Here is an 18,949-nt window from a genome sequence, read left to right as displayed (position 1 = left end):
CTGCACTAGGCAGAGGATGCCTTGTAAATATACTTCCGGGTCAATGGTCTTTCCACCAAGGAAATTCTATTGCACGTCCCGACAAAAGCCAGAGAAACCGCTAAAGAACGACCAAGAGCTGCCTGGAGAGCAGCACACACCTGCCAACAGCACAGCTTCTCAAACTTTTTTTGCTGGGACCCCCTCTGAAAATATTTCAGGCTGTGACAAGCCTCCCAAAAAAGGGATGGACTCCCCCTCTCCCCCTCCCCCCCCATGCCATGCCATCCTTACCAGCATGCCCTGGGGCTGACAGCTCATGTCCACTGCCCCCATAATAACCTCTCAGGGGGTCACGACCCCCAGTTTGAGAACCCCTGGCCAAAAGCCTCGTTCCTTCGGCTTTATTTCTGAGCTGCAGACAGTTCTCGGTACCTCTCCCAGAAACGGGGTCAGAGCTCATGGCAGAAGACAGAAACCGGAATTCAGCACAGCAGGCCCTGTGTACCCTTGGGATACACTGTCCAAATGGAAGCTCAAGCAAATTTCAAAGTCCTTTTAACTGGATTTTTTGCTGTGAGGATCTTATTGAACGCAGAAATGATCCTCTAACGCCACAGGATTAAGGCACTTTATTCACTAAATGCAGCTCCTGGATTAATGCACGGGCCTGTGTCTGAAGAATTATAAACACCAACAGAGGGATGTTCCAGAATCCCCCCCAGCACAGGCTGCGCTCTGCCTTTAAACAAAGCAAAATAAACATGACCAGGGCATCAACTGGGGAGTCAAAGTCAAAGAGCAGTTTTCATGTTGATGCTAAACCCTGGGCTGTGCTCCACATTTAACCTCTCTGCTCTTTGTTGGCAGGAAAAGAGTAGCTCCCAGAGACCCGGGAGAGAAGATGTCTAATTTCTCTTGGGTCTGGCACTCTCAGGTATGGTGACAATAAGCCATGGAGAGCCCCACAGGGTACGTGCTGGGAAATTGTTTCAAAGTGGTGTAAGAAGTTCCACACAAATCCACTGAGTGACCAGGATCTGTCTGCATGATTCCCTGCACAGTATTCTGAGATGGGGAGCTTCTCCCGTGCAGATCACACTACGCCAGCCTTGAGACTTCAGGGACAAGACTGCGAGCTACAGATTTAGCCAGCTGCACTTGGCTGCCCTATCAATCCTGTAAGCCATTTAGTGAGGAAGCTGCATTCCACACTAGGAACACACATCCTTGTGAGGAGATGGCAAACTCATGCCTCAGTAGGTTAAAACTTCCCTCCATGCCCCAAAATCCTGATAACCCTCTTTCCCAACAAGTGAATCTGTGACTGCATTTGCCCAGCAGCTGCCAAGGGCACTTTCTTCTGCTTCCATCGCCTAGGCACAAACGCATTTCTTTTCAAACATCATCAGATGCCCCAGGCCTTGTCATGACCTGAGCCAGAAAGGATTCTTTCTTCAGGCTCACTGCTTGCCGAGTGCTGAATGGCAGCCTGGCTGGTATGGCAGAGAGAGAAGCCCCTGCCTGCCCTCCAATGTGTGCAGACCCCCTTGGGGCTCTGACTTTATGATGGGTTCTTTACACCCAAACTAGTGGGCAAAAAATAGCGAGGAAAACAGAACGAAGCATAAACTCTGGCAAGTAAAATGAAAAAGTGTAACAAGGAACGCCAAGAAAGAATCTGAAAAGCAACTGGCTAAGGACACAAAGCCTAACAGCAAAACAATGTGTGAGTGGAGTCCCGAAGGGGTCTGTCCTGGGCTGGTACTATTCAATATTTTCATTGATGACTTGGATAATGGAGTGGGGAATATGCTTCTAAAATTTGCAGGTAACACCAAGCTGGGCAAGGTTGCATGCACTTTGGAGGACAGGATTAGAAGCCAAAACAACCTTGACAAATTGGGGAATTGGTCTGAATTCAGCAAGACAAAATTCAATAAAGACAAGTGCAAAGCACTTCACTTAGGAAGGAAAAATCCAATGCACAACTACCAAATGGGGCATAACTGGCTAGGTGGTGGTACTGTTGAAAAGGATGTGAAGCGTATAGTGGCTCACAAACTGAATCTGAGTCAGCAATGTGATGCAGCTGTGAAAAAGGCCAGTATCATTCTGGGGTGTCTTAACAAGAGTTTCATGTGTAAGACATGGGAGGTAATTGTCCCGCTCTATTAGGCACTGGTGAGGCTTCAACTGGAGTACTGTGTCCAATTCTGGGTACTGCACTTTAAGAAAGATGTGGCCAAATTAGAGAGAGTCCAGAGGAAAGCGACAAAAACAATAAAAAGGTTTAGAAAACCTGCCCTACGAGGAAAGGTGAATAAAAACTGGGCACGTTTACGTTGAGAAGAGAAGATGGAAGACCTGAGCACTGTCTTCAAATATGTCATAAAGAGGGTTCCATGTCCACTGACGGGAGGACAAGGAGGAATGGGCTGACTCTGCAGCAAATGAGATTTAGGTTAGATGTTAGGAAAGATGTTCTAACTCTAAGGTAATGGAACTCTGGAGCAGGCTGTGGAATCCCCATCACTGGTAGTTTAAAAACGGAGTGGACCAACACCTGCCACAGAGTGTGGTCTAGGTTTAGGTGATCCTGCCACAGAGCCAGGGGCTGGACTTGATGACGTCTCAAGGTCCCTTCCAGATCCTGATTCTATGATTCCACTCACGACAGTTCAGTCCAAAGCTGATTGCAAAGAATTACAAAGAAAAGGATCTCACAAAACTGGATTGACTGGGCGACAAAATAGCAGATGAAATTCGATGTCAACAAATGCAGAGTAATACACATTGGAAAAAAGAATCCCAAGGATACATACAAACAATGGGGTCTATTTTAGCTGTTACCACTCAGCCCCAAGTTCTTTTTCCATTCCTCACATGGATCACACTGACATCACTCCCCGCCCCTTGGAAAACTGGGCAGCAAGAGAAAGTGGCAAAGATCAATTTTGTTCTAGATACCTGCAGTCCCTCTCCAGCTCACTTGTCCTACCGCGCTCACTTTTGCTCTCTCTTTAAAGCTTCTGTGCCAGTTAACCTCCTTCGCACATCTGGAAGGCTACACTCTTTGATCTGTGTTTCTTTGTGATCACCTCCCCCTCTCTCGCACACCCTGTCTCCAGAATTGTCTGTGTTGTGCCTGTCTGTGCCTCTTTAAAAAATGGCACGGCTATGAACTGCTATTTTGTGCTACCAAGTCTCAGAGATTGGGCTAGAACCACCATAGTCTTCAGACAGTAACACATTGCAGAGATTGCACAACATGTTTAGCTAGTGCAGGGTTACCATGATAACTTTAATGTTAACAAAGATGGCTGGGAAAGAGCTGGAGGAACCTACAAGTAATTTCTCTAGCAGGACAGGGTTTTACTTGGCATATTTCCATTGAAAGGCAGAGAAAAAGGGACTTCTTGTCATGACGGTCCTGATCTGGCAGTAAGGGGAAGTTTCTTTCCTGTTTGGTAGTGATCTGGACAGACCATTTCCTTGCAATGCAGGTGACAAATATTTCTGCTCAAGCTGGACTTGATGCCAGTTGTACAGTCAGGCCAGAAGACTATGCAAATGTAGCGAGCTATGGGGAAAGAATTTCATTCAGAAACTGCTCATAAATTTTCAGGCAGCTTCCAAGAATGTTCTGAGCAGCACATGAATATAAAGAGCCCGGAAGTTCCTGGGCTGTAATTTTTGTCTCTATTTATGAGCGTTCTTGGCTGAAGTACATGAGCCGAAGTCATGCTGGGCCCAAATCACTGTCTGTCAGGCTGGGTTTCTGCAGCCCTGCAGGTTGTTTCTTGCCAGTTTTCCAAGTGCTCTCCTGTCTTGGGTATTTCCAGCCGCTGACAAGAGCCCAGCTGCTTCTCCAGGCTGTAGACATGCCAATGGAGACACATTATTTGTGTTCAGGTTTCTCCTGGAGCAGACTCATTCTTATGTTTGAAGCTCATATGAGCCAGCGACGGAAATGTCCAAAGGTCTCTGGCATCAGCCACAACTCAAACGCTTGTCTAGGGACCAGGGAGCCATACATCTGTTTACCTAGTGTGCTCAGCCCATGGAGGGAACCATGTCACTTCGTGCTGCTCTGCACTTTGTCCTGTCTGGATACTAGGGCAATAGGCAGAGATCAGCCTTGTCGAACTGGCTGATGGGTTCCAGACATCGCAGAGCTGCTGCTTCAGGGACAGGTTAGTGGACTATCATGACACCCTCTTATTCACCAACACTGACACATCCCAACAACACTGTCCCTCTGCTTTGCACAAGTCCTGCAACTGCTAGAGCAACAAGGGAGAAGGCTAAAGCGCCCGTGTGGAGAACTAGCTGCATGTCTGTTCATGGGTCTCAGAGAGCATTTCTGTCTCGCGCTCCCGCAGGCCAAGCATGCAGCACAGTCAGGTCCAGCAGAGCCGATGACTGTTCTGTGTAATCTGGAGAACTCCACAGCCCTCTTGCTGAGAGAAGCTTCCTAGCTAGTTGGCTGAGGAGACAGATTGGATTTGGGCCCTTTGGAGAGCACCATGAGGCCGTATCAGGGCCGGAGGTTGAAAGTGCACCATCCTGTATCCTGCCTGGTGTGATCCGTGATCTGTCAGAGGGCCTGTGTCTTGCCCTTCAGCAGGTTCATTCTTTCCTCCCTGGTCCACCCCCATCCTGGGCCCCAGCTGCAGCGGGTTCCATGCTTTTCGGTGCATGGGCCTGGCTGCCAGGGGACACCTTAGTCAGCCTGGCCTGCACATCACCAGCAGTGAATGCCGGTGATGGTGCAGACACTGTGAGCAGGAGTGCCTCCGGACGTGATGCAGGGTGCCATTCACAGCCCAGGAGACCGTATCTTCCTGGGAACCCCCTTCCCTGTATGTGTCTGCTCAGTCTGCAGCTGAAAAACCAGCAAAGGGATAAAGGAGCAAGCAATTTAGGAACGCTGCCATGAGATTGTCTCTGTGGAGCCAACACATCTGATGGAAGGACTGACTTTTAAAGCCAATCCCACCTCTCGTTGCCTGTTGAGAATCACGCATTGTTGATTTGTCTGAGCTCCTCAAAGGCTAACAACAGGCCTTCGTTGTCTGTGGCAGCCGCAGAAAACCTGAGCTCTGTCACTTCAAACCTATCGCCGTCATCATGCTAAACGACAGACGTGGATGTTGTAACGTTGTGCCCCTAGAGTTGCCTCGTTTGCTCCTCTCAGACCTGAACACAAAACGGGGCCACCTGGAGCCCCTTGGATACCTGGAGCCTCCTGACAAGACACAAACCCAGCGAGGCTGGCCGTGCGGCTAGTCTAGCAGAGAAGTGAATAGAAATGACGTTCATCCACCAAATCATCCCCCTCGCCCCACGGACACATCTGGTTTGTGAAGCTGGCTGCTGTCCATGTAGCTGGTGCTCAGTCCTCTCATTGCCACCTGCCTGGCAGTGGTTTGGGGTCTCAGCGGACAGGTCACATCTCAATACCCAGAAGCAGAGAGGCCAGGAGGACTTTAGAATCCATGACACAGACAGACAATCGAGCTAAAAACATTTACTTCCAATGGACGGCGTTTATGCTTCTACCACCTGCCCTGGGTGTTGTTCTGCTGGCAGCTTCAATCTCATCACATACATAAGGCTCCCCAGCAAAGTTTAAAAAGGTGAAGCAAAGTCATTAGATTGTTTTCCTCCTTCCAGCAAAGTCTGGTGCCCCTCTGCGTCAGAGTGTGTTTGTAAGGGTGGCCTAAACAAGAAAACCAGAAGCAAAACCACGTAGCTATTCCCTGGATATGCCTGATGATAACTAACTGCTTCTAACCAGCTCAGTGGTGTCTCCCTGTCTCCTTCAGACTAGAAGCACCACTAGAAGGCGTGAGGACCCTGGTACATGCACGTGCTGGCGGAAGGACACAGTCCGGGTAAGAAAAGGGAAAGTGGGAAATCAATGGAAAGGCTGATATGATGGGGCTACGCCTTCAAAATATGGGCAGGAGCAAATCTGCCAGGCATTTACAATGGCCTCAACTCATCCCTCCTGCCACAGGGGAATCTCAACGGCACCTCCTGCATCCTCAGACCCCTGTGCCCACAGGGGCGTGCATCCAGTGGAGGCAAGCAGGGTTCGGCCCCCCAGGGCAAGAAAGAGCAGTCATTAATCTGAGCTTGAGTGTCTCTGCACAGCTCGACCAGACCGCCTTTGACTCTGTGTTTTCGCAGATGCCTTCTCAGTCTGCTATGGGCACAGGCCTCTCCTCTTGCGTCTGAGCTGAGGGGTTTGTCTCATCCCTTCGGAAAGCGTGACACCAGCAGTGCGATTCGAGCAGCCCTGGAGATCACACACAAGATCACACTACGCCACTGCTTGCACTAAGCACTTGGCTGAAACTCTGAACTCATTTGTCGAGTGTGGACTGAATCCAAAGTCAGTTATCCGGAGCAGGCCCCCAATCGACACCCCACAGCTCACTCACTGCCTGCCACTAGACCGTGCTCCCAGACCCAGCAGCAGAAACGAGGCTGGGATTGCAGAGCAGTGATCTGACTCAGGGTGGGGAGATGGACTAGATGAGGTCACTTCCAGCCCCACATTTCTTTGGTTCTGTGACTTGCTGCCACGATTCCTGGGCAGAGGCGCTTTTCCCCATTACTTCCACAATTCAGCATTTTTTCTAACATCTCTTTAAAAGCATTTTTAGGGTGAGTTTTCTCCCCAGTCACCTGAAGAAGAAAGTGAGGCTAAGCTAGTACAATACAGCATCTTAGTCTGAAATTCCCTCTGCTTTGCAAATCTTTCCAGTACATCCTTGTCTCTCTCACACACTCAGCCTTTGATTCAGTTTGAGAGCACACCAGGGTAAACCGGTTCACCACCTTTCGGGCCCAAGTCGAGAATTACCCAGGTCTTTCCTCTTCCTTCTCGATGCTGACATAGAGGGAAGAACAAGGTCCTCGCCCACCCAGAGCAATGGAATTCTCAGCCTCACAAGGGATTCATTTTCACAACCCTAAACGACAAACCTTTGCCAGCAGAAGTGCTTGCCTGTGCAGCGCTATGTTGGCAGGAGAGCATCTCCCACTGACAGAGCTCCCGCCGCTCGTTTCCCTGGTTTTATTATGTTGGCGGGAAAGCTCTTGTCCATCGATATAACGGGGCTACACAAGCGCGCTTACAGCTCCCAGCTGTACCGATACACTTGTGCTGCTGTAAGTTTTAGGTGTAGACTAGCCCTAAGATGCTGACTGAGTCTGTTCAGTAACCCAACATGGCCTGGTAATAGCTATCCTCAGCGTGTTCCCAGGACGTCCCATCCGATTAGAAAGTGGGAATGTCAGTGAGAAATCACAGGCAGTGCTAGGGAAGCGGACTGGAAATTTGATCACACTCCACTCAGTTAAAACACCTCAGACAGAACTGCAAAAATCTTAACACAATCAAATGGAAACTCCTGTCTCAGTCAGACTGAAGTGTGAATGTGGGGGAGGGAGAGCGCAGGCATTGCTGGGGAGAGTTCTCTGCAGCACCTCTTGGTTTTATTGCTACCTTCTACAGAGAAAAGTCTGACTCACATAATCACAGCATCAGGTATGGATCTGGCTGGTTTCTGTGGTAGGCACCAGCACAGCTATTAATAGGGATTAACTGGGGGAGGGGGGGTTGCAACTTATTCTGCACTGTCCACAAAACCATGCACAGAATTCATTTTTTGGCTCAATTCCACAAAAATGAAATTTCTGTTTCTTTGCCAGAACTATTTGCATGGAAAATCAATTTTCTGGGTGATTCCCCATGCAGCCTTAACTCCTCCCTGGCCCCAGGGGCTGGGGCCTGAGGAAGTTCAGTCAGAGCAGAGCCCCCCATGACCCAGAGCATACTTCTGTGATGAAGGCAGCAGCATAGTTTAAGGCTTCAAGATCACAAATCAAATCATTTCCACTGCAAGCAGATCCTGCCTGCCCTGAGCCCGGCCAGCAGGGAACTCCCTCCCTGCTAACAGTGAAAGTCAGGCACATACATTGATCTTTTTGACACACACTGAAATCAGAAGCAAGAAAGGGTGTGCAAAAAGTTTCTTACAGTGCTTTAGTCTTAGCGATCCAAGCAATCCACAACTCTCAGTGCTGCAGAAACCGTGCAATCGTTACAAGAGAATATGGATTTCGTTTCAAGAAACTTAAAACAAACCATTGCCTCCATTTATATAGGTGTTCATGGTCTAGTTAATGACCCAGGCTAGCAAATACGCTTCTTCTCATCAGTGGTAAATTAGGCTTCCAAAGTGCCAGTCTGTTACTAACCTGCTGCTGCTTCTGCCATATGCTTCTGACAGCACAATGAATTAAATGAAACTAACCGGCTCAGACTACAGCCCTTCATGAGTTTACAACGGATTTCAGTTTTAATTAGAGGATAAAGTGTCATCATATCCTTTAAGGCAGATCCTCCCATAGGTTCCATCACAGAGCAGGTGCAAGAAGGGATGCGGATGCCCCTGACTCCACCTTGTGGGCTGAAGTGATTGCAGAAAACAAAGCGTAATTTGCACGTTCAAGTATCAGTTCAGGAAGTGCTTGTGTGCTCATCCAATCAGGGATTCAGAACAATACTAAGTGACTCATTAGACCAATCACAGCTAACCACATAGCTTGAATTTAGGATATTCATGTTCAAACCATAGAGTAAAAATGGTGTAAAAATATTTTGTGGTACATCCTACGATGGATAAACTGAAGGAAATCTCTGCCTGTTTTCAGAAAGAGGTTACATTCATCAGATGGATTGTTCAGTGGGAGTTATTTGCTAAGACTTCGCCGTAAAGAGACATATTTCAAGAACGTTCTCTTCAAAGATGCAACTGCAATTTTTCATGACCAAATCTCTGAGGCAGAAGTAACGAGATCGGTACCTCTGAATAGAATCTGCCCATGGACAGCAGATAATGAGACATCTAACTACCGAGTCTGTGGGTGCAAACGCCATCTGCATGCACATAATCTATTCTTCGCAGCACAGATGGCTGTGGATACAAAACAGAGCAGCTTGGCTGAAGCTCATTTAAAATTTGGCCCAGAGAACCAGAGCTCTCAGCCATCAGCTCATCTCAGGCTGTCTGGACACACGACTTCGAAGTGGGAGCAAGAGAACCAGGATGTGAACCCCTAACTCACCGGGTATAGTAGGAGTCCACGCCCAGCGCCTCTCGTACACTTGCGATGTAGAGCTCCAGCGCCGAATTAGTCACCGTCTGGAAGCTCACACTGCTTGCTTCATGGACGTCCCCGGCATTCTCTGCCATGCTGTCGCCCAGATAGTATTCATGAAACTTCAGAATTCCTGCAAAGACACATTAATTCCCAGCATTATCAGCACTGCCAGCAACTGCCAAGGAAAGTGGTGCAACTGTTACAAGTCCTGAGGGGTTGGCATCTCCAGCAGAAATGGAGCAAAGCATGCTGTGCCATGTCCCCAGAGGCTTCTCCAGGAGTTAGGCCAACATGCTATATTAAGACTTTGCTTTTAAAATCTGGTTTTCTACTCTGCGAATGATGGAGCAAGGGAAGAAAGCTGAGCAGGGCTTTAATGAGATGTGCACAAGGCACTTACTATCACAGCAGCCCATATACATTACAAAACAGAGGTTTCTCAGAAGCATCTACCAAAGAAATTCACATTTCAAAAGCAACATATGAGAAATTTCTATTAATAGTCTCTGACCACATGAATTGGACACACAAGGGCTGAAAGGCTGAACAAAAAATGTTATTACTACAGCAGAATCTCCTTGTATCACATGAAGATTTCTCATTTCACTCATATGCACAAAACTAAATACATGCAAAAAAGTAAAAGATAGAATCACAGAAGATTAAGGTTGGAGGGGACCTCAGGAGGTCATCTAGTCCAACCCCCTGCTCAAGGCAGGACCAACCCCAACTAAATCATCCCAGCCAGGGCTTTGTCAAGCCAGTCTTTAAAAACTTCTAAAAATGGAGATTCCACCACCTCCCCAGGTAACCCATTCCAGTGCTTCACCACCCCCTAGTGAAAAAGATTTTCTAATAGCCAACCTCGGCCCCCCCCACTGCAATTTGAGACCATTGTTCCTTGTTCTGTCATCTGCCACCACTGAGAACAGCCTAGCCCCATCCTCTTTAGAACCCCCTTCAGGTAATTGAAGGCAGCTATCAAATCCCCCCCCTCACTCTTCTCTTCTGCAGACTAAATAAGGCAATTCCATCAGCCTCTCTTCATAAATCATATCTCCCAGCCCCATAATTATTTTCATTGTCCTCCGCTGGACTCTTTACAATGAATCCACATCCTTCCTGGAGCGGGGGCCCAAAACTGGACACAATACTCCAAATGCGGCCTCACCAGTGCTGAATAGAGGTGAATAATCATTTCCCTCCATCTGCTGGCAATGCTCCTACTAATGCAGCCCAATATGCCGTTAGCTTTCTTGGCAATAAGGACACACTGCTGACTCATATCCAGCTTCTTATCCACTGTAACCCCCAGGTCCTTTTCTGCTGAACTGCTGCCTAAACAGTTGGTCCTCAGCCTGTAGCTGTGTATGGGATTCTTCCGTCCTAAGTGCAGAATTCTGCACTTGTCCTTGTTGAACTTCATCAGATTTCTTTTGGCCCAATCCTCCAATTTGTCGAGGTCACTCTGTATCCTATCCCTACCTTTCAGAGTATCTACCACTCCCCTCAGCTTAGCGTCATCTGCAAACTTGCTGAAGGTGCAATCCACCCCATCCTCTAGATCATTAATGAAGGTATTGAACAAAACTGGCTCCAGGACTGATCCCCTGGGGCACTCCACTTGACACTGGCTGCCAACTAGACATCAAGCCATTGATCACTACCCGTTGAGCACGATGATCTAGCTAGTTCTCTATCCATCTTATTTATAGTCCATTCATCCAACCCATACTTCTTTAACTTGCTGGCAAGAATACTGTGAGAGACCGTATCAAAAGCTTTGCTAAAGTCAAGGTATATCCACCGCTTTCCCCACATCCACAGACCCAGTTATCTCATCATAGAAGGCAATCAGGTTGGTCAGGCATGACTTGTCCTTAGTGAATCCATGCTGACTGTTCCGGATCATCTTCCTCTCCGCCAAGTGGTTCAAAATAGATTCCTCGAGGACCTGCTCCATGATTTTTCCAGGGATTGAGGTGAGGCTGACCGGTCTGTAGTTCTCTGGATCGTCCTCCTTTCCTTTTTCGAAGATGGGCACTAGATTTGCCTTTTTCCAATCTTCTGGGATCTCCCCCAAACGCCACGAGTTTTCAAAGATAATGGCCAATGGCACTGCAATCACATCAGCCAACTCCTTCAGCACTGTCGGATGCATTGTATCCGGCCCCATGGACTTGTGCATGTCCAGCTTTTCTAAGTAGTCCTGAACCTGTTCCTTCACCACTGAGAGCTGCTCACCTCCTCCCCATACTCTGCTGCCCAGTGCAGTAGTCTGGGAGCTGACCTTGTCTTTGAAGATAGTGTAGAATATTTCAGCTTTTTCCACATTATCTGTCACTAGGTTGCCTCCCCCATTCAGTAAGGGCCCACAATTTCCCAGACTTTCTTCTTCTTGCTAACATACCTGTAGAAACCCTTCTTGTTACCCTTCACATCTCTTGCTAGCTGCAACTCCACTTGTGCTTTGGCCTTCCTGATTTCACCCCTGCATGCTTGAGCAATATTTTTATAGGGTAATGAATATTAAAATACTAAAGCAAGAACATCACACAGTGGGGCCAACCAGATAAAGGAAATATTCATAGCAGGAGTGTAACGTTTTGTCAAGGATTCAGCTATTACTGCAGATAAAGCTCTCCGCCAGTCAGATTAGCACATCCTCTCTGAAATGATTAACTCTACAGTGCCGCATCACTGAAAGATTGCCCTGGGCACCCTATTTCCATTGGCAGCATAAACAATCAACCAAGTTGGTGAGAACAGGACAGTCAAATAAAAAGACGTAAGGCACCATTCTGTAGCAAGAACAGCAAATGGATCCACTGAAATGGTCCAGGGGTGAGTGGGGAGCTCTGAGGGAACATTCCCTCTACTAGAGTGAGGAACCTGAGGTGCCCTCATCGTTTCTGCGTATGTATTAGTTAGAGAAGGCAAGAAGAAAGCAGAGCGCTGAGGGCTGTAGTCAGTGCCTGAGAAATCCCACATGAAGGCCACTGGAGGTGAAGCAGTAACTGGCCACAGGATAAGGATCTGAGAGAGGGAGCCCAGTTACACAGAACCCAGCCCCTTGGAGGCTGGGCAGTTACATACCCAAGGGCACCAGGAGGTGTTTGTGGCAGCTCTTCTACAAGCCCCTAACTTGTGAAGAAGGGGGAGGTTGACTAAATGTTTATGAAGCCCAGTGACAAATCCTGCTCCTCCAGCTGATCCAATCTTCCCAGGCTCAGTTTGGCCTCCAATGCGGTAAAACCATGAGCATTGTATTATGCAGAATACATGGTTTGAGAGGGCAGTTAGTGGCTGTGTGTGTAGTGGGAATGTAACATCTCTTCACTCAGATCCCTAAAGGGATAAGTCATCAAAAAGATACATCTAGTGAAAAGTACATCAGCCAAGCCAAAGAAGTTCATTTGCGATTGCCTTCCTTGCTGAAGCATGTTCAATGCAATCTGAATTAGTGCTCTTTATCTCTTTAGCTTTGTCACGGTGAAGGGTTACAATTATTAAATTATATACAAAAAGAACTCGTGAAGATTTACACTCATCACTTTATTAGATAATGAATAACAGCTGCCTGCAAAAAGGGATCCTCTTCAAACTAATCCTCCCTGCTCTGCTCCTCTGTGATAAATCTTTCCACATTCCTGTGAAGACGATTCAGAGGATCAGACAGTTAGAGATGGCATATCAGGAAGCTGGGCTGCCCTCCTGTTTTCTGGAATCCACTTCAATTAATACATGTCAAATGTGTTTGGAAGCAGAAAGCAGAGAAATGTAATTAAAGGGAGGACTTTTGGTGACATAAAAGATTCTCTATTAGCGCTGGCGTGCTTGGAATCTAATTATCACTCTGCGCATTGCCCTATGGGAAATCCAGACAGATTGGCTGTTGAAAAATGGGTAAATGAAGCACCTGAAAACTTTCCCATTTATGGATGAATGTCAAAGCCCTGCACATGCTTCTCTGACTGAACTTCCCTTTCTTCTGATTTCTGTGCATACCACAGGTGCCAGCCGATTCAGGCCCCATGAGCCAGGCAGATCCCCCAAAAGAGGATCAGTCCACAAACCCATAAAGCCCTCCCCCACAACAGAGGGGAATGCACCAAAAGAAACATGGGTATTAAGTAACTCGGGGGGGGGGGGGGGGGGGACGACGACGACGACGACAAAGAATGAAAAAAAATGCTGGAAGAAAGTGTAGGTCAGAGGGTCAAAACACGGGTACAAGAAACACTCACCAAGCTGAGAACCACAAGTAGCGCCCACCTCTCCACAAAGGAATCTAAGGAGCCAGTGGAAGCCAACCATAGGAATTCTGCCCAGATGCGTGGACAAAAAGAGCCAAGAAATAGGCTCCTCTGCACAGTCACAGAGAACATCCCAGTCCAACTCTCTCTTCCTAGACGGGTAAAGAGCCTTCTTGCCTAGTGCCAGGAGGAGGATGACAAGGAGGTTCTGAGATTTTCGTGGGGCCACAGATAGGAAGGACATAAATAAAAAAGTGCAGGGAAAGTTGCAGACAGAATTTCCATAGGAGTTTCTGGTGGAAGCAGGAAACAAGCTGCAACCTGATGCATTGTAAATAAACATGTTCTAGGAGCTCCCTCTTGCCACACAAGGGACAGGTGTCATGGGCTGTGCTAACTGCACCAACACCACATCTGTGATCATGGCTCTATGAAGGAATAGCCAATTTATGTCCCTAGTGAGCCCTGGAACCAAGTAGCATGGTACCAGACTGACAGCTGGCAGTCATGTCGCCATCTGCCCGCAGGTACGGCACCAGCAAAGCATTGTGAACCTTTCTCCACAGGGCCCCACCAGCATGCCTCAGCCTGACCAGGGGAGACCCCTCAAAGTTAACAGGGGAGTCCACTCTCCATGGCTGGCCCTATCCTGGCCTTCTCGGCTGAGATGCCAACAATGGTGCTATGCAGCACTGGTTTCTGTAGAGAGGACGTTTGTACACTAGGAACTGCACAAAGCCTCCATCTCATTTACCAGGGGCCCCAAACGACTGTCAGACAGAGACACCTTTAGTTACGACTGTCTTGAGGACAAATTCCTCCCTAGAATAACACCAGTGATCACCACGGAATCAGAGCATAGCTGAATTTGGCCTGTGGGTGTGCATTCAATCCAGTGCATTGGCCTGTGGGTGTGCACTCAATCCAGTGCATTGGCCTGTGGGTGTGCACTCAATCCAGGTGAGAGGCTGCATTTCCCATCACCAAACCCGAGCCAGACTGCCTCTTGATCCAGCTGACACGGATGATCCTGTTTTCATGATACTCCTAGATAAAGGATGAAAGAAAGTTCCCCCAGAAGCTGCCAATTCCTGTGTACAAGGGACAAGGGCTGCATTCTCTCAGCACCGCTGCAGCTGAACTGCCACCAAAGATACAAGATTTAACGTAATTCCCAACACGAATGGAGTATCAGTCTCAGTAAAACGAGTTGTGGTGAGCAACTGCAGAATAAGCGCCCTGGAAGGATGTCATGACACTATCCCAGAGCAAGGAGGTAAGGCTGTGCTAGCAAAGTCATGCAAAGCTCCAGGCTAGCTCAACACCAGAGGAAGCAGACACCAGACGCAGAGCACACTCCGTAATCCAGCACCTATCCCCATTACAAAGTGAGGGTTTGGGTGGCCCCTGGGCGGCCTGCAGGGTTAACAGGATGACAGCCTAGTGGGTCTGTCCCAACTCTGATTTCTAAAACTCTCCCTTTGCAGGGTTTGTTAGCTGGCTGTAATCTACAGAAAGGAATCTTACCTGCCCCAGGAGCAAGCAACCAGCTGTACAGGTAGCCTGCAGCCAATGAGTAGTAGAGAACAAGTCCCCTCTGGCCATTCACCGTCTCCAGAACCTGGTCAATGGTGACAGGGGAATAGGGGTCAGAGTCCTGCTGTCCAGTCTGACGTTCCACCAGCAAGTCAGCGAATGCTCTCGTTCGCCCCCTCTCCGCCACAGCCAGGGCTTCATCGTGGTGTCCTGTGAAGACGATCCACAAGTTAGGGAACAAAGATGCATCTCAGGCCTGCACCAGACACTGCCATGCACTGTACCGGGCAGAGAGCACGGCAATTATTCCAATCCAAACCAGAACCAGAGTGCTGGACAGCTGCGCCCCACGTCACAGAGCAGCAGCACCTCTACTGGCAGACTGTCTTTGCTCCCTCAGCAATCCTGGCCTTCCTGGCTGGATCCTCTGCTGTCCTGCACATCGTGTCTTCCCAGGCTGTAAGCCAGACCCTACTGGGACTCCCTGGCACTTCAAACATCCAAGAAATCTAGTACCTCTTTGTCCACAGGGTCTGTGCTACACTCTGGCTTGTACGTGGTCCTTTCAGTGCATCAGACCCTAGGACCCACAGATAGGCCACACAGCCTCAACATCTCCGAGACTGAGCCTGTGGGTTCAGTGCTCCTGCTTCTCACAGCGAGCTCTGCCCAGAGTCTGACGGAAGCAGACTGCCGGCCAGAGACTTTTATGTTCTTCAGGATGAAAGCACCTGAGCAGGTATCTGCAGTGAGCCCAGGCAGCCTTTTCAGGTCAGAGCAGGGTTTACTAGTCAACTGGAACACAGCCTCGGGAAGGCCTGAGGTTAGCTAGACAGGCAAAGGTGAGCCAGAGTTCAGACTGGCCAATGCCAGGGCTACACTGAACCATGCTGCTGGTTCTCATTCTCTGTCTCTTTGCCTGTCAGTCCCAGGCGAGTGAGGTTCAGTGTCTCTATGAGCCCAGTTCCTATCACTGCCTCCTGTCACCTCTCCCTCCATTGTCTTCCCGCTGCAACGCCATGCTGAGGTCATGTGTTCACCTTAACAGAGCTTCCTGTTGTTAAGTATCAATTGCTCAGTCACTGGCCTTCCCACTGTCTTTCCGGATCCTCCACTGATAAAGACTGGCTGAACCCAATCCATAAGGACCCACCCCTATCACCCCAAACACCTCATGTCTCCTGCTGTGCGCCAGGAGCAGCGTTTCAACTCTCTGCACCCACTGGGCACTACTGCCAGGGCGATCTGTACAGAGTGCTGCAGACAGGTCTTAAAAACATTACAGACAATTCCTGCATTCATCACACTCTTCTCTTCTAGCTGGGTTTGTCTTCCACCCTCATCCCCCCCGTGTCCGAGCACCTTCCAGATGTGGTGTGGCTCAACCTCTCCCCAGGCCTGCAGAGGATTGTATGTGCTGGGCAGTGGTTTGCTTTGGAAGGATTTTTTCCACACTGCTCTGCTTGTATTTGCAAAGGCACTTCCAAGAAGTGCGCCTGGCCCTGGGCGCAGAAGGTGCTGAGATCTGTGTCCCTGGGACAGGTAGAATTCCTTGCCGCAGGCTGGGCAGGGGAATCAAGCCTGGAATCAATACCAAGCCTGAAGGGGAAGATGGGAGGAAGAGGAGAGCTGCTGTGGGCTCTGTGATGTAACCCAGCACAGCCAGGAGGGGCACAAGAGCCAACTGCACACACGCGAGGGGCTGAAGGCACCACTGCACAGAGGGGAGAGCAATGAAACCGCATGGCGAGGACACCCTACCTGTGCTGCAGCCAGCATCCCCGGGCTTTGTGGAAATGCACAACTGCATATGGCCCCTGTGAGGAATCACCCTCACATTACACACGGGGAAACTGAGGCACGAAACGGCTCAGGAGCCCATTCCAGTCCCTTCTCCTAACCACTAGACTAGAAACACTTGACAGGAACTGCACACCTGCAACTTGAGGCAAACCCTGGCGCCAGGGACGATTCCTAGCGCCCCGCACCACGGGACTCTCTTACCAAGGCTGACGAGCACTCGCTGCAGGGCCTGGTAGGATGACGTCTGCAGGTCGAAGAGCGACAACTTGTAGTCTGTGCTCAACTGCACCTCATGGCGGATGGTTTCAAACAGTGCCGACGCCCTATAGAGCTGGGGGAGAACAGCCTGTGATGGCCCTCAGCTCTGCGGCAGACAGCGTGCAGCTACTGGGCACGGCCGTGAGGGGAAGAAACCGGGACCAACATGCTCTTAACTGGGGGCAGTTCTGCCCCATGCAGTCCTGGTCTGCAAGAAACTCACACCCAGACTGCCGTGTCCAAGGCAGAGGGGCTGGGCACTCTGTAGGGGAAGAGCGGGCACACTTCACAGACACAGCTGTGCATGCAGTGCCCAACTGCTGGGATTCAAGCGCAGGGCAGGATGCAAAATTTGGGGATCCACAGAGCCCACAGGCCAAAGCAAATGGATCCTTGTCTCTGTTTCCACAAAGACACTGACTCATTTTGTGTGTGTGTGCGTGCGTGTGTGCATGCGTGCGTGCGTGCGCGCGCATCTCTGGGGGCAGGAGGCCAAGATGACAAGTCATCTCTGAACAGGCTCCAGGTGTGAGAAAGGACCCACCCCCGGTGCCTTACAGGGGCTGCGAGATCTCCTGCTCCTGGAGCTGCTGCCTACCTGGTGCTGTGACTCCTCCAGGTTCCCACGAGCCCAGAGGGAGAGGCCCAGGCCATGGCGGATTTTGGCTTCATCTTCTCTACGCCCCAGCTGTTCTGCCAGCCTCAGTCCTGGAAGAGAAGTGAAGTCAATGAAGACAGGAGAAAAGCATCCCTGCTGCTGCTGCGTGTTGGCTGTGGGGGGGTCCCCCGCCCCCAGTGGTTTGTTCAGGCTGCAGGCAGGAGCAGACTCGCACGGGGTCCCGGCTGTGCTCCCAGGCACTCGTCCTTGTCCCCGTGTGAGTGACTGGCTGAGGCTGTATGGCAGGCACGTTGACGAGAAGTGCGGTGCTGCTGGAGTCATGGGGAAGTGTGCAAGCACCACGGACAGGAGCAGGCTAGCAGGAGCGCATGAAGGGGGCACAGGCCCTTCCCCTGCGCACACAGGCAGCCCCTCACCATGGCCATTTGGCTTTTAACCCTTCAACACTGCAGACAAGCAGCCAAGTGCTGCTGAAGTCCTGCTTCCTCTTCCTCCTCCTCTGAGAGGAGCCCTCTCCCGGCTGCTACTACATCCAGCTCAGCAGCCATGTCTCAGCACCAGCCCTTCCCCAGCTCCCCCAGCACCGTCCTGGCAGACGCGATGGGCTCTGCTGGAGGCAGAGGCTGAGCAGGGATTCCAGCCTGGCCTGCTGGGGAAACGTTCGTTTCATTTCCACAACCTCCATCGGCATTTCCTACCACGCCCCAACACGTCAGACCTGCAGGGCCGTGTTGTCAGGTACAGCCCAGCACGCTCGCCTCGGGCCTCGCACAGACTAAGAGAAGGTCCGGGCTGGGTAAGGGCTGCTGGGCTCAGCTGCAGAAGAGCAGCTTTCGGGGATTCGCAGCAGGAAGTTCACCTCACTCAGGGCAGGAAAGGGGGGCCACCTTCCATTTCACTGACATCCTGCTGAGGTCACTTTCCAGGAAATCCAGGCTAACTGGTGTAACTGATCTATCAGTCTGCAGCCCAGCTCCCCCACACTGCTGCTCCCTCACACTGACACTGTCACATTGAAGGGATGATGCATTTCTCCTGGGAGATGGTGCAGCAGCAACATCTAGGGGTTAGTCGGGGTAAGGCGTGCAAGGCTGGACCAAAGGGTGCCTCCAGCCGCAGCTGTCCCACGCACCCAGCCGCTCAGCTCATCCCCACCGCACAGCCCCTGCAAACACCTCTGTAACGGTGCACGCTAGAGCGGCCTCTTGTTCTTCCAGCTCTGAGCCCCACCCCACTTTCATCTGAAGGGAACAAACAGGTAGGTCCCGATGAGCAAGCTCAGCCCAAGCGGGTTTCAGGGCTGTTTCCTCGGAAG

At 50.1% G+C, this 18,949-nt stretch overlaps 1 protein-coding gene across 3 annotated transcripts in view; it reads right to left on the bottom strand.

The window, feature by feature from the left end:
• The window catches only part of TTC28 (tetratricopeptide repeat domain 28), a 358,389-nt gene that overhangs the window by 38,883 nt on the left and 300,557 nt on the right, over positions 1 to 18,949 (bottom strand). For all 3 annotated transcript variants that reach the window (XM_067539398.1, XM_067539400.1, XM_067539399.1), the window contains 4 exons: positions 17,614 to 17,723; positions 16,959 to 17,088; positions 14,946 to 15,164; positions 9,127 to 9,292 (listed from right to left, as the gene is read on the bottom strand). In XM_067539398.1, coding sequence (XP_067395499.1) covers positions 9,127 to 9,292; positions 14,946 to 15,164; positions 16,959 to 17,088; positions 17,614 to 17,723 — 625 coding nt within the window. The remainder of the gene's footprint in view (positions 1 to 9,126; positions 9,293 to 14,945; positions 15,165 to 16,958; positions 17,089 to 17,613; positions 17,724 to 18,949) is intronic.

This window comes from Emydura macquarii, unplaced genomic scaffold, assembly GCF_026122565.2.
Source record: "Emydura macquarii macquarii isolate MOO-44397 ecotype Brisbane River unplaced genomic scaffold, CSIRO-AGI_Emac_v2 contig_554, whole genome shotgun sequence".
Lineage (NCBI taxonomy): Eukaryota > Metazoa > Chordata > Testudines > Chelidae > Emydura > Emydura macquarii.
Note: the sequence above shows the minus strand (reverse complement) of the source record. Positions and strands in the feature narration are given on the sequence as shown.